This window comes from Berghia stephanieae, chromosome 13, assembly GCF_034508935.2.
Source record: "Berghia stephanieae isolate SIO BIC M18660-M18661 chromosome 13, UCSD_Bste_1.3, whole genome shotgun sequence".
NCBI classification, from domain to species: domain Eukaryota; kingdom Metazoa; phylum Mollusca; class Gastropoda; order Nudibranchia; family Aeolidiidae; genus Berghia; species Berghia stephanieae.
Window position 1 is genome coordinate 25,130,539 of NC_088372.1, and position 15,466 is coordinate 25,146,004.

Genomic DNA, 15,466 nt, shown 5'->3' on the forward strand with positions numbered 1-15,466 from the left:
CATTACACGAAATCGTCTTGTCTCATATTTTGCCTTAAATTCGCGCCACTTCGGGACCGAAACGAGGCCCAAAGATTTCCGTGAGATCGTCATTGCTATAACATTATGATATTATGTATTGATTCTCATGCTCTCATTGTTACTTATTTTTCCCCATCCCACTAACCTACAAGTATCCCGTTAATCTAAGATGATGACTAACAAAATTTTGATCAGTGGTGATGACAAGGGTTTGTTAATTGGAATCCTTTGGGGAAACTATCTGACACATATTTGCCTATTCACTATTTGGCACTTCTCCTACATAGACGCGACATTGGGCTGTATTGAACACACCCTTAGGAAACCAACACCCAGCGTTATGCAATAGGTACTCTAATGGAAACCCCACAGGAAAGAAAGAGGGGAATGACAGGTAATAACTTGAGTCGCAACATCGAGGCTGAACTGAAGAAGAAGAAGAAGAAGAAGAAATAAGTAAATAAATAAAAAATAAATAAATAAATAAATAAATAAATAAATAAATAAATAAATAAATAAATAAATAAGTAGATTAATTATTAAGTAAATAATTACCTATATAAATGCACTTTACGTCGTTTTACTACACCCTCAGGCAATGATCGTCATTCGTTACATAAAGTTATCAAAAATATCGCTCATCCTTATGTGATACATTAAATTACATTTCTCTGGTGTGTCAAAGGATATGTTGTAGGGATTTTTTCCTCTGCAAAATCAAATCGACAACAACATAACCGCACACCGTTTTTATTGACCTAAATTCTCCAATAATATTATGCACATGTCAGAGGTCGTAGCTTCTGTACTGAAAAGAAGAGAAGGTAGGGGGAGTAAGGGGAGAAAAAAACAACTTATACAAATGGCGGAATGATGTCGCTGAAAGTGAAAGTTGTGTTGCTTTTTTCTGTGATTATTATCGTATTAGGTAAGTACTGGTTAAATATGTGTTATACGCAAGCTCTATTTTGTTGTTATACTATGTTATCCGAATTATATACACTTTTTAGCTCTATTGGTAACAGAATTGTCGATCTAGACATCACGGCGCCAGTCCGTTACTTGTACAGTGTGAAGTGTGGAGAGAGGAGAGCAGTAGACTAGACATTAGATTTAGATCTGATCCCGTGTCCAATTTTATTTGAACTTGTATGTAGTTTATGTGATTTCAATCTTCAAATCTGCTAGTGAGTTAGCACATATTCTTCAGAAATTAGATAATACATGTACTTATTTATATTCGACTGTTTTTCTTCTCTTCTTCTTTCTTTCTGACTTCTTGCTTCTTGTGTTGATGTTGGCTGCGGCTATTCGGATTCGAGTCTGAATCATAGAATTAAACGAATGAGAATACGTACGGAGTCTAAAAAGTGTCCACCAATGAAAGCATTTAGCGCCATTTTGTTGTTGGCTGAGAATGTAAACATTACCATTCATTCGGTATCTAATGTCATCATAACGACACAACAAACACCACAACAATATTAAAATTCACAATAAAATGGTTCAGAACTGCTGCGTATATTTATGCCACAATAAAGCTGTCAAAGGCACATCATTGTCGTTTCACAGGTAAGAGAAATAAATCAATTCTAATTGTATTTTGGGCTACTGACGACTGCGACGGAGACTGATAATGTTCTAGGATCTAGATAGATTTAGATATAGAGTCTATATCTCATAAGTATTTGGGAGACCTTCCATAAGCTACTACATCCCAAGTATTCTTGTTCTAGTAGGGGTTTGGGAGGGGGAAAACTTTTTTTTTTTTTTAAAGTTTCCCCCCTCCCAAACCCCCTAGTACTAGAGCAAGAATGGAAGGTCTCCCAAGTATTTTTATAAATAAATCTACATACTGATCTGAACTATTCCCCTGAGGTAAAAATGAAGTTAGAGAATGTGTGTAATCATGTATTATAATAACCTATAACTATAATGCGTTTTCGAATTGAGGAGGAGAGCTTGCGATTGCAATTAACTGCAAAGGCCAAAGTATAAGCACTCCACTCTAGGCGTGTAAGAGTAGTGTGGTTATTTTTCAAAACTTGAGATACATGAACCGAGATGAATATCAACAAGTATATAAGTATATTGACAGGAAGACCTAGATAAAGACAAATATATAAGTATAGTACTAGACGTCTAATTGCTTTTTTTTCCATGGAGTCTTTCCCTTGCCAATAGAAAATAATTCAACTGGATAGATTGCTTTTCACTATAGTACACCAATTGTCAAGATAGTCCTAGTTAGAATGCCTCACTTATTTTCAGCTTTCCATGGAAGAAGCCTGAGTTGTTGTCCAAGTGGATTACTAAAATCAGCAGGAAGAATGTAGATGGGTCAGAGTGGAGACCTACAAAAAATGATAGGGTCTGTAGTGTCCATTTTTTATTAGAAGATTATTATCTCGGTTTAGACCAAAAAAAATTGAGAGAGAATGCTGTCCCATCTGTATTTCCAAATTATCCCCAACATAAACAGTCTCCTGCCATTAAAAAGACAAGATCATCCCCTCGAAAACGAGCTGCTCCCAATTCTCCATTTGAAGATGCTACACCCAGTAAGACCCCTAAAGTTGATGAACATAATTATGCCTATTCTTCAGTTGAAAGCCACTTAGAAGAGACCCAAAATAAGTTGCTTGTTTGCCAAGAAAAGATGCTTCATCAAAAACAACAACTCAGTAGCATGAGGAAGAAGTTGGCCCGTCGAGATGTAAAAATTTCATCCCTTTTGGAAGATTTGAAGAAGAAAAAGTTGTTGAAAGAAGAAAATGTTGACATCCTAAAAGAAAATTTTGCTGCGGAAACCCTCACTTTAATTGAAAATGAATTAAAAGCTGCCCATATGTCCAAAAATAATATGCGTTTTTCTGATGAATTAAAATCCTTTGCTGTTTCCTTGCACTTCTATAGTGCTCAGGCTTATAATTATGTGAGAAAGTATTTGCATTTGCCTCATGCGGATACCATTCGTAGGTGGTCTGCATCCCACAATGTCTCCCCAGGATTTATTACAGATGTTTTTAATACCTTGCAAGCTCAACTTAAAAAGGATGATTTGATGAAGGATGTTTGTCTTATGTTTGATTCGATGTCTATTCGGAAGCAAGTTGTGTTTGACCCTGCATCCCAGACCTATGCTGGCTATGTGAACCATGGTCATCTTCAAGTTGCATCACCAGACACATTAGCTTCAGAAAGTCTTACTCTTCTCATCGTTGGACAAAAGCGATATTTTAAGCACCCTATTGGCTATTTTCTTTAATAACCGCATTACAACGAAATCCGTCTTGTACTCATATTTTGCCCTTAATATTCGGCCGCCAACTTCGGGACCGCACGACAGGCCCCTCATAAGATTTCCGTGAGAGCGTCAGTGCTATAACATTATGATAATTTGTATTGATTCTCATGTTCATTGTTACTTATTTTCCCCCATCCCCTAAGCTACAGTATCCCGGTAACTAACGATGATGACTCAACATAAAGTTTGATCAGTGGTGTTGACAAGGGTTTGATGTTGTTATCGTTTAATTGGATAAATCCTTTGGGGGAGGAAAACTATCTGCACATATTTGCCTATTCACTATTTGGTACTTCTCCTACATAGACGCGACATTGGGTTGGCTGTATTGAACACAACCTTAGGACACCAACACAGGCTTATAGGCAATAGGCAACAATTGGTACTCTTAATGCGAAACCCCACAGGGAAACGAAAGGAGGGGAATGACAGGTACTATAACTTGAGTCGCAAACATCGAGGCTGAAACTGAAGGAAAGAAGACGAAGAAGAGAAATAAGTAAAATAAATAATAAAACAATAAATAAATTAAATTAAAAAAATATAATAAATAAATAAAGATTAAATAAATAAAGATCAGAATTGTCGATCTAGACATCACGGCGCCAGTCCGTTACTTGTACAGTGTGAAGTGTGGAGAGAGGAGAGCAGTAGACTAGACATTAGATTTAGATCTGATCCCGTGTCCAATTTTATTTGAACTTGTATGTAGTTTATGTGATTTCAATCTTCAAATCTGCTAGTAAGTTAGCACATATTCTTCAGAAATTAGATAATACATGTACTTATTTATATTCGACTGTTTTTCTTCTCTTCTTCTTCTCTTTCTGACTTCTTGCTTCTTGTGTTGATGTTTTGCTGCGGCTATTCGGATTCGAGTCTGAATCATAGAATTAAACGAATGAGAATACGTACGGAGTCTAAAAAGTGTCCACCAATGAAAGCATTTAGCGCCATTTTGTTGTTGGCTGAGAATGTAAACATTACCATTCATTCGGTATCTAATGTCATCATAACGACACAACAAACACCACAACAATATTAAAATTCACAATAAAATGGTTCAGAACTGCTGCGTATATTTATGCCACAATAAAGCTGTCAAAGGCACATCATTGTCGTTTCACAGGTAAGAGAAATAAATCAATTCTAATTGTATTTTGGGCTACTGACGACTGCGACGGAGACTGATAATGTTCTAGGATCTAGATAGATTTAGATATAGAGTCTATATCTCATAAGTATTTGGGAGACCTTCCATAAGCTACTACATCCCAAGTATTCTTGTTCTAGTAGGGGGTTTGGGAGGGGGAAAACTTTTTTTTTTTTTTAAAGTTTCCCCCTCCCAAACCCCCTAGTACTAGAGCAAGAATGGAAGGTCTCCCAAGTATTTTTATAAATAAATCTACATACTGATCTGAACTATTCCCCTGAGGTAAAAATGAAGTTAGAGAATGTGTGTAATCATGTATTATAATAACCTATAACTATAATGCGTTTTCGAATTGAGGAGGAGAGCTTGCGATTGCAATTAACTGCAAAGGCCAAAGTATAAGCACTCCACTCTAGGCGTGTAAGAGTAGTGTGGTTATTTTTCAAAACTTGAGATACATGAACCGAGATGAATATCAACAAGTATATAAGTATATTGACAGGAAGACCTAGATAAAGACAAATATATAAGTATAGTACTAGACGTCTAATTGCTTTTTTTTCCATGGAGTCTTTCCCTTGCCAATAGAAAATAATTCAACTGGATAGATTGCTTTTCACTATAGTACACCAATTGTCAAGATAGTCCTAGTTAGAATGCCTCACTTATTTTCAGCTTTCCATGGAAGAAGCCTGAGTTGTTGTCCAAGTGGATTACTAAAATCAGCAGGAAGAATGTAGATGGGTCAGAGTGGAGACCTACAAAAAATGATAGGGTCTGTAGTGTCCATTTTTTGTTAGAAGATTATTACTCGGTTTAGACCAAAAAAAATTGAGAGAGAATGCTGTCCCATCTGTATTTCCAAATTATCCCCAACATAAACAGTCTCCTGCCATTAAAAAGACAAGATCATCCCCTCGAAAACGAGCTGCTCCCAATTCTCCATTTGAAGATGCTACACCCAGTAAGACCCCTAAAGTTGATGAACATAATTATGCCTATTCTTCAGTTGAAAGCCACTTAGAAGAGACCCAAAATAAGTTGCTTGTTTGCCAAGAAAAGATGCTTCATCAAAAACAACAACTCAGTAGCATGAGGAAGAAGTTGGCCCGTCGAGATGTAAAAATTTCATCCCTTTTGGAAGATTTGAAGAAGAAAAAGTTGTTGAAAGAAGAAAATGTTGACATCCTAAAAGAAAATTTTGCTGCGGAAACCCTCACTTTAATTGAAAATGAATTAAAAGCTGCCCATATGTCCAAAAATAATATGCGTTTTTCTGATGAATTAAAATCCTTTGCTGTTTCCTTGCACTTCTATAGTGCTCAGGCTTATAATTATGTGAGAAAGTATTTGCATTTGCCTCATGCGGATACCATTCGTAGGTGGTCTGCATCCCACAATGTCTCCCCAGGATTTATTACAGATGTTTTTAATACCTTGCAAGCTCAACTTAAAAAGGATGATTTGATGAAGGATGTTTGTCTTATGTTTGATTCGATGTCTATTCGGAAGCAAGTTGTGTTTGACCCTGCATCCCAGACCTATGCTGGCTATGTGAACCATGGTCATCTTCAAGTTGCATCACCAGACACATTAGCTTCAGAAAGTCTTACTCTTCTCATCGTTGGACAAAAGCGATATTTTAAGCACCCTATTGGCTATTTTCTTGTTGATAAGATTAGTGCAGCCCAGCAAGCACGGATTATTAATGATGGGATAGTTTGGCTGTCTGAGGCAGGCTTCTCTGTTCAAGGGGTTGTGTGTGATGGAGCTTATGTTAACCAAGCGACTGCAACTGCTATTGGATGCACTATAAGTTCAGATGTCATTGATCCTGAGTTTCCTCACCCCTTGGATTCATCTAAAACCATTCCCTTTATTTTTGATGCCTGTCATTTGTTAAAAAATGTTAGAAATGCATTGGGTGACCTGAAATGTTTGCGCCGTGGAGAGGAGAGAATTGATTGGTCTTATATTGTTGCACTTCACAAGCTGCAGCTGGAAAGTAATTGAAACCTTGCCAACAAGCTAAAAGGAAGACATATTGATTATGTGAAAAATAAAATGAAAGTTTCTCTTGCTGCCCAAACTTTAAGCTCTTCTGTTGCTTCTGCCATTATGTTTCTTCGGGATGACTTGAAGTTGCCTGAATTTGCTGGAAGTGAAGCGACTTGTAAATTTATTCGTATATTTGATAAATTGTTTGATTTATGCAACAGCAGTAGTTTCTGTACAAAAGGATTTAAAAGCCCTATTACAAAGGAAAATCTTGAGGAAAAATTAGAGTTTATTCATTTTGCCAGAAATTATATATCATCTTTATGTGACAATACTAACAAGCCAATACTACAATCAAAGAGGAAAACTGGATTTATTGGATTTTTGGCAACACTGACATCCATAGAATTGATATCTCGGCGACTTTTGGCCAATAACTACAAATACATACTTACTTACAGACTCTCTCAAGATCATTTGGAGACATTGTTTTCAAGGATACGAAGAAGAGGTGGCTGGAATAATAACCCGAATGTCCTTCAATTTAAATATGCCCTCAGGTCTCTTTTGATGAAGAATGGTGTGCTGAGTTCCAAAAATGCTAATTGCTTACCTGCCCCCGAAAATAAGCTTTTCCAAGAAAATTCATCTTTTACTGTTGACAATTCGACAAACTCTTTTCAACCTGAATTGGACAGAAAAACTATGATCTTTACGAAAACCCTTTGCCAGCCCTCAGAGTACCATTCAGATGTTTTGTATTATATGTCTGGATTTATCGCAAGGAAATTACGAGACAAAATCAAATGTTCTGTTTGTTCAGAATTTTTAGCCTCATTAGACAATCCTGATTCAAGCAAACCATCATCATCTAGTTTTACCGAAAGAAAAGACAGGGGGGGGATTATTATATCCATCTGAAGATTTTTATAAAGTTATTACAGCAGCTGACCTTTGTTTGAGAGAAATTCTAACTACACACAAGGAGGGACCTTTGAGAGCAGTCAATAGCACAACAATAAGTAAAGTGATAATAAAAGTAACAGAAAGATTAGGGCCATCAATTTTTACAGATTTAGATAAGCATGCCATGGAAAGTCATTTTGAAAGTGAGGACAATCATGTAACACAGATTATTAAAGAAGCTTGTTCCATATTTTGTAGAACAATGTTGTATCACCACGTTAAACTATTTACAGACAGACACATATTCAACAACACATGCTCAGTTCGTCAAAAGCATACTAAGACAATACTCTTTAAACACCTGTAAAGACTTGACCAGAAAACATCACCAACAACTTGTTATCTAAAGGTTAGTCCCAGAGTTAGACATTGGTGCTGTTTTGTTCCAAGTTGACAGTTTTTTTTTGTTTTTGTTTTTTAAATTGATTATTTTACTTCTGCTTTTGTTCTTTTGACCTAATCCAGGATTACAATATCTTCAACCAGTCAACCCTATCAACATAAAAATGTGCATGTTCTTAGTAAAGTAAACTATGTTTTAGTCGACTAAAAAATATTTAAATGCTACCGTCAAATTTTTGCCTGGAGAGGGTTAAAATTATTTGTGTTGATTTTTTGTTGTTTTTATCATGCTTGGTGACTGAATTTAAATATGTCACATATATAGCCTACTTTTTTGCTATCAGAATCATCTCGATCTGATGTTATTCTTAGTCTTTTGTTTTTAATACGATCTCATTGTAATTTCCACTACACTAATATTAATACGGAAAAAAATATAATCCTACTTAATATCCAAAGAGATAACTCCTTGGCCTCCTAATTCTGATAAAATTAGACTACAGCCACGTCTCACACACACACACACACCACACAGCGGCTCGCCTGTGCTCAAGGATTCTAAATAAAGATTTTTTTCATATAACTTTAGTAGTAGTAGTAGTAGTAGTAGTAGTAGTAGTAGTAGTAGTAGTAGTAGTAGTAGTAGTAGTAGTAGTAGTAGTATAGTAGTAGTAGTATAGTAGTTAGTAGTAGTAGTAGTAGTAGTAGTAGTAGTATAGTAGTAGTAGTAGTAGTAGTAGTAGTAGTAGTAGTAGTATAGTAGTAGTAGTAGTAGTAGTAGTAGTAGTAGTAGTAGTAGTAGTAGTAGTAGTAGTAGTAGTAGTAGTAGTAGTAGTATGTAGTAGTAGTAGTAGTAGTAGTAGTAGTAGTAGTAGTAGTAGTAGTTAGTAGTATAGTAGTAGTAGTAGTAGTAGTAGTAGTAGTAGTAGTAGTAGTAGTAGTAGTAGTAGTAGTAGTAGTAGTAGTAGTATGTAGTAGTAGTAGTAGTAAGTAGTAGTAGTAGTAGTAGTAGTAGTAGTAGTAGTAGTAGTAGTAGTAGTAGTAGTAGTAGTAGTAGTAGTAGTAGTAGTAGTAGTAGTAGTAGTTAGTAGTAGTAGTAGTAGTAGTAGTAGTAGTAGTAGTAGTAGTAGTAGTAGTAGTAGTAGTAGTAGTAGTAGTAGTAGCAGCAGCAGCAGCAGCAGCAGCAGCAGCAGCAGCAGCAGCAGCAGCAGCAGCAGCAGCAGCAGTAAAATGTGGAATTTCCCCCTCTAAAATAGCTTTTAATGCCGGTAAACGATAATTCTAACTGTAATGCTAAACCACTGAACTATCGAGTCCAACTCTACTCATGTGAATTACGTGTATGTGAAAAAAAAAAAAAAAAGGGGGGGGGGGGGGGCAGTTTCGTCGCGCTGATGGAGTGAATGTGATCGTCATCACTACACACATAGACAACAGAAACAATTAAAAAACATGACTATGACACACAACCACTCACACATGAGGCTATACTATTTATCCTTTTCTCTATATAGAACAGGGCAAGACAAACAATAGTTTGACTCTCTCTCTATCCTTCGCATTGATGTTTGTCGTTTGATGAGTTCACCTCTCGGTCGACCTGTCAATATTCCTTTTTGCCGGACGTAATCATTAATAGAATGTTGTGTGGTTTTGACCGTGAAGAAAACCTTAAGAAGTCACATTTATATCATTTTAGAGAGATCGTTTTGAATAATTTTGAGTTAAACGAGCGAGCAGCAACTGGTTTTCATGAACGGCCGATCAGCGCTTGTTTACTATAGTAACGCGATTCCCAGCCAACAGCAAAATGGCCGATATTTTTCTCATCGAGGCCGCTGGTTTGGTTAGCCAATCAGAGCACCGTACGGTTTCCATTGGGTAAATTCCTTGGTCTGAATATAGTCTCAATCGGACTCAAATTCCAATGCTCATGTGCAATCAACAGATGATTCAGACTCGGTCTGAATAGTCTCCCATGGCAGTACCTATAGCTTTTCTTTGTTTTTTTTTTGTTTTTTTTTTTTTGTTTTATTTTTAAATTTTATTATTTTAATTTCAATTATTGATTAATAATTAACGTGTTTTTATTATGCACCTCCGTTGATGGTGTATCTTAACGGATCGTTTTTAGACACCTCCGTCACGCATGCGCATCCCACCCAATTTCATCAGTGATATTGTGTTTCTGTATTTGGACATGGCGAAAGTTATATTGTGACATCTATAGGATGTTTTTGTTAATAAATTTATATAAAAATATTAATAATTTAAAAAATCGAAATATAAAACCAGAAAATAGAAGTTGCATCGAAGGTAAAATAATATTTTAGAAAGACCTTATTAAATGTGATGAACTGCCAGGTGGCTCCGTAGCGCAGTGGACAAGCTGTCAGACTCTAACTTTGAAAGTACTGCATTCAGTTCCCATTGTAGACATATTTTATTTTTTAAAATTGACTGTTTTTTTTTTTGCTTTTTTTTTTTTTTTTTTTTTTTTCAAAAACTTTTTATCATGTTCGATTTTAATTTTCTAAAATTATTTATTTATTTGAGATCAGTATTTGTGTGCCATGTTTCTTTTTACTTTAGATTAAAAAAATTATTTTTATTATTCTTTAATTTATTATCATTGTATAAGCGTACATCGGTAATCACTAAAAAGCATGCTCAACTACAATCTAAAACTATTTAAACCTCATGGGCTTTGCAGCAAAATTTTCATTAATTTACCATCACCGCCAACGGAGGTGCATAAAAACGCCACCATTAATTAATTAATTAGGATAACTTGAGGATTGATTCAAATGAAAATAACATATCCTATAACTATAATTATTATATAGTATTAATATATAAATTATTGGACTTTGAATCCGATTAACCATGGAGACTATTCAGATTCGAGTCCGGATTGCCACTTTGTTCTTACTGTCTTTCATTATTTTTACTATTATTATTTATATTCATTATTTACCATGGGGATAGGTAACTGTCTCTACCAACGTGCACCCTGTTTGGAGGTCTGATAACCCAAATTGTTATGAATGGACTCATTGTAATGGAAATATTTTGTTTTTTTTCCGACTTGCTAATATAGTGCACGCCAGTCTCCACTCTGAAACTTACTCTCCAAGTAAGGCTCGTGTCTGCTTTAGATTATTTTACTTTTACCTTACTAATAAAGCATTATCATTAAATAAGTAGGGATATATAAGCTTGGGGTGATTGTGAGAATAAGCATTGGTATTGTTATCTCAGCGTTCACAAGCAACCTGGAAAACCGGGAATATAGATTTTGTTTTTCAAGGACCTGAAAACCGTGAAAAACATGTGTGTTTTGTCCAAAACCTTGAAATTGAAATAACCGGGAAATTTATTTTTAGAGAGAAAAAAATGCCAGGAGGGTCATAAGTGATAAAATGATCACATCAATTTTGTTGGAGGTCTCAGCAAAGTTCAGGTTGACAGAAACCTAATGTTGTCAGCCCAGCATGATAGAAAAAAAGGTACTTTAATGACTTCTAATTAATCACCTTGAAGGGAGGATGAAAGAAAAGGAACAAGTGAAGAAAGCTTTGAAAAATAATGAAGAACATGGATGGTGATATTCAGGACTTGAAAAAGGGAAGAAAACTTTAGAAACGAAACTTGCATTTTTTAAAAAAAGGAACAGGAAGATGCATCTGAGGCAGCAGAAAAATTAATGGACTTCACTCTCCTTGCTAAGGCAAATATGCCGCGAAAAGCCAGAAAAGGCAAAGGATATCGAGTGTGACTTCCAAAAAATCACTTCTGATATTGAGGAGAGATGCAAATCCTTGACTGATTGACATATAGATAGTTCTGGGGGGATATTTTTTGGTACATAGTGTTTTAGTGTTGTTAAATATCTTTTCTGTGAAACTTAAAATTTTGAATCATCAAGTGTGTGGTGTGCTTGGTGATAGACAATAACTTGGATAGGCATTAGGCAATATGAGAACTCAATTTAACTCCCAGATTATACCTGGGACTTTATCGGTAAGCTTTACGGATTTAAGGTATGGTGTAAACAACCTTTAAAATAACCTTGAAGAAACATTGAAATTTTTAAAAGAATAGGCGTGGGAACTCTGTATCTTCCTTATAAATGTTTGAATCAAGAAGAGACATCACCAGCTACAACCACAACAAAGGTTTTAAGAATTACAAATTAATCAATAAAATCCTATGACAATATCTTTGAAATATAGCAACGTTATACAAAGAATTTTAAAGTGGCCTTGAAATTAAAAGAATCCAGAAGATTTTAAAAATTGAGCTTTCATATAACGCAATATCCACTAAACATCTTATATTGTCCATTTCACGTTGTAAAAACCAGGTTAAACTGAAAGATGCCACTTGATCTGACTAAATCAATCAGTTTATATGCGTGTCAGATAAATGATAAAGATGACCCAATTCTTAGCTTACCATATAAAAGTATATTACTTCAACCAATTGTATATAATTTTTACAGAGTGATATTTTGAAAGAAAAAGACATTTTTATTTTTCAAAGACAATGCCATTACTATTGAACTTATTTTTTTAGTATCTTAGTCTTAGCCTGGTACATATATATAATTTATAATTATACCATGGGTCAACTCCATATTAAATTTGAATATTAAAAACAATCTATCATTTAAGAAAATAATGATATCATTGTATTCTTATTCTAAGGTTTTTGCAGTGAAGATAATTGAAGCACAATGCGTTAGTATGAATATGACATCCTGTAACTGTAAAAAGATACACCGGAATTACATTTTTTTACTTGTTTGTAGTATAGAGGTGTGGTCTAAGGCAGTGTCCCCCTAAACATGCTTTTAACGCGATTTAGAATAATTTATTATTATTATTATTATTATTATTATTATTATTATTATTATTATTATTATTATTATTATTATTATTATTATTATTATTATTATTATTATTATTATTATTATTATATATGTTGTCGATGGGGATGATAAACATTGTTCAGGAGAGAAAAGGGTCTAGATTAATTCTGGAACTTGAACTTACCATCTTCTTATCAATATAGTTTTATGCAATATCAACAGGGTTCCCGACCTCCCATAGTTGGCAGGGAGGTACTTGTTGTGTCTTCTATCCCCCTGTATCTGTTTTCCAATTGCTTTCTGTCTTTGTCTTGGAATGAGATTACTTGATTTTGTCTTGATCCTGGCCGAAGATCTTGGCTTGGAGGGAAACATTCAAATGTATAGTTATAGTTTTGGGAGATTATATTTTTTCCTTGTAAAACATCTCTCTGTTATGTACTGTTATTTTTGTATTTTTAACATATTTGCAAACGTTTGAGTGTATCTTTTTAGTGGGATCTGGTTGTGGTATCTGGGTGAGACTTTTAGGTGATCTCAAACTTAGTTTTTGGACCCATTCCTTTTTGATTTACTTTTTCCTCGTCCTTTTAATTGAACATCTAGAATGTTTTTACTATCCAATTTTCTTCCTTTTTTACTGGCGCTGATTTGTCAATTTTTTTTTTTTTTTTTTTTTTAGATATTTTTTTTTATTATTATGAAGTAGAAGAAACATGCCGAGATTGGTTTGGCAGCCTACGATAAATGTATTTTTTGGTTAAATGCAATGTGCAATGCGCTTTAAGATTTAAGATAAAGATCTGAATGGTGCCAGACAAAGCAAGAAAAATAGAAGGAAAAAAAAAATCCCCAGAAAATCAGTCGACCGAGGGGTATGTGGGGTAGACTGATTTTTTGGGATGTTTTTTTTTTTCTTCTCTTTCTTGTATTTTTCTTTCTTGCTTTGTCTGGCACCTTTCAGACACACTTGTTCAGTTCTTTATCTTACACCGCCTGCTCCTTGATTTCCTAATTTGATGCTTTCAGGACATGCTTGGGACTGGGAAGAGAGAGATTTAGCTTTTTATAATTTCATTCCATTCCACCTCTATAAAATTTTCACTCTTCAAATAAAACAACTATTCAATAACAATTAATTCATTCTGATATTCAGAACTTTTTGAAAAACATGTGTTTCCATCCGAGAGAGAGAGAGAGAGAGAGAGAGAGAGAGAGAGAGAGAGAGTCGTTCTGTAGTTTAAAAGACGTAGTGTGTGTGTGTGTGTGTGTCCTTAAAAAATAAATATAGATCAAATCAATAGTTAGACGATAAGAGCACACCACTGTCGATATGTCGTTTTTCTTTTTTTGTGTGTGTTTTTAAAAAATATATAACAATAACAGCATTACGTATTATTAGGTAAGGGTTGCCTTGGTCCAAAGACCTTTGAATACTCGGATGAAGAGATAACACGTATTCCAAAATATTCCTTAGGATGATACGATGATAACATTTTCACGATTGCTATACGAGCAATCAAAAAAATTGATATTGATTGACATCTTATTCATTCCTCCAATTTTTATATTTTTAAATTAGCTTTTATATATAGGCGCATTATCCACGTGGTTCCTGATCAACAGTAAAACGTCATATATAGAATATGACATGACGCCCGTTAGGCGATAAACGGCCTGGTATTCATTTTACACCTGAGCACGGCGAGAGAATGAGAATGTGAATAAAGTCTTTTCCAAGGACTCAACTATACACCGGGCGCGGCTCGAACCCAGGACCTTCCGAGCCAAAAGCGAGTGTCATACCACAAGACCTGATGTCTTCAAACGCATGTTTTTTAAAAGTTGGGAGTTCTCTTTTGTATTGTAGGCCGCGTTGTTTGAAGTGATTAATGTTTTGGTATAATTTTACTGTTTATCAATAAATGCGTCTAACGGTAGCTGTCTTTAACTTAAATCTCGACACTGGGGCTTGTATTGTGACCTCATAAGTTGGCGCACCGCCTATGGGAAGAAAGGTTGTGACGTCACACCTTTTACTTTTTTTTGGTTCCTAAATCCTTGGAGATGTGTATGCAACCAGTCTATCGGAGGACAAGTAATGACTATAGGTTACATATTGAATCAAGGCGGCATAAGCATTTTATTTGATTGAGTCGTATAGAATGAATGAAAATGACGGCACTGGGCTCTGTATTATTATTATTATTATTATTATTATTATTATTATTATTATTATTATTATTATTATTATTATTATTATTATTGTTACTATTGTTATTATTACTATCATAATTTATAGACGGCCAATTATATGATGGAGATTAAAAAAAATAGTACGCGCTTCCGCCACGGCATAATTAGATACCGTCGCCCAGACATTCTATGAAGGAATATCCATCAAACAATATGTCTGATGTCAACAGGAATCACCCATGGTGTCCAAAATGATTTATGTGATTATATGATTAATTCTTTCTAAATTATTATCTCAATTCGACTATTAGTACAACCCCTCAATATCGGCATTGTCTTGCCCTGAAAAAAAAATAAAATAATTGTTGTGTTGAAGAAATGTGTCGTTATAGTGGAGCTACCAACAATGGCACGCGCGGGGACAGGGGATGGGGATAAAGGTATTTGTCCAGTTTTTATTTATTTATTTATTTATTTATTTTTAGAGTTGGGGGGGGGGGGGGGGTTAACATCGGGTGCAGGCTGCTTTGTACTAATTTATTTTTCTAAATTATTTTTTCCTTTTAATGTTTTTGTCTCGTTTTCTTCTTTCTACTTTGTCTGGTGCTGT

General features: G+C 34.8%; 1 protein-coding gene across 1 annotated transcript in view; it reads left to right on the plus strand.

Moving 5' to 3' along the window:
• The first annotated feature begins 810 nt into the window (after positions 1–810).
• The window catches only part of LOC144958584 (activin receptor type-1-like), a 56,865-nt gene continuing 42,209 nt past the window's right edge, over positions 811–15,466 (plus strand). Inside the window, exon 1 of the mRNA XM_078890658.1 lies at positions 811–949. Coding sequence (XP_078746784.1) covers positions 892–949 — 58 coding nt within the window. The 5' untranslated portion in view covers positions 811–891. The remainder of the gene's footprint in view (positions 950–15,466) is intronic.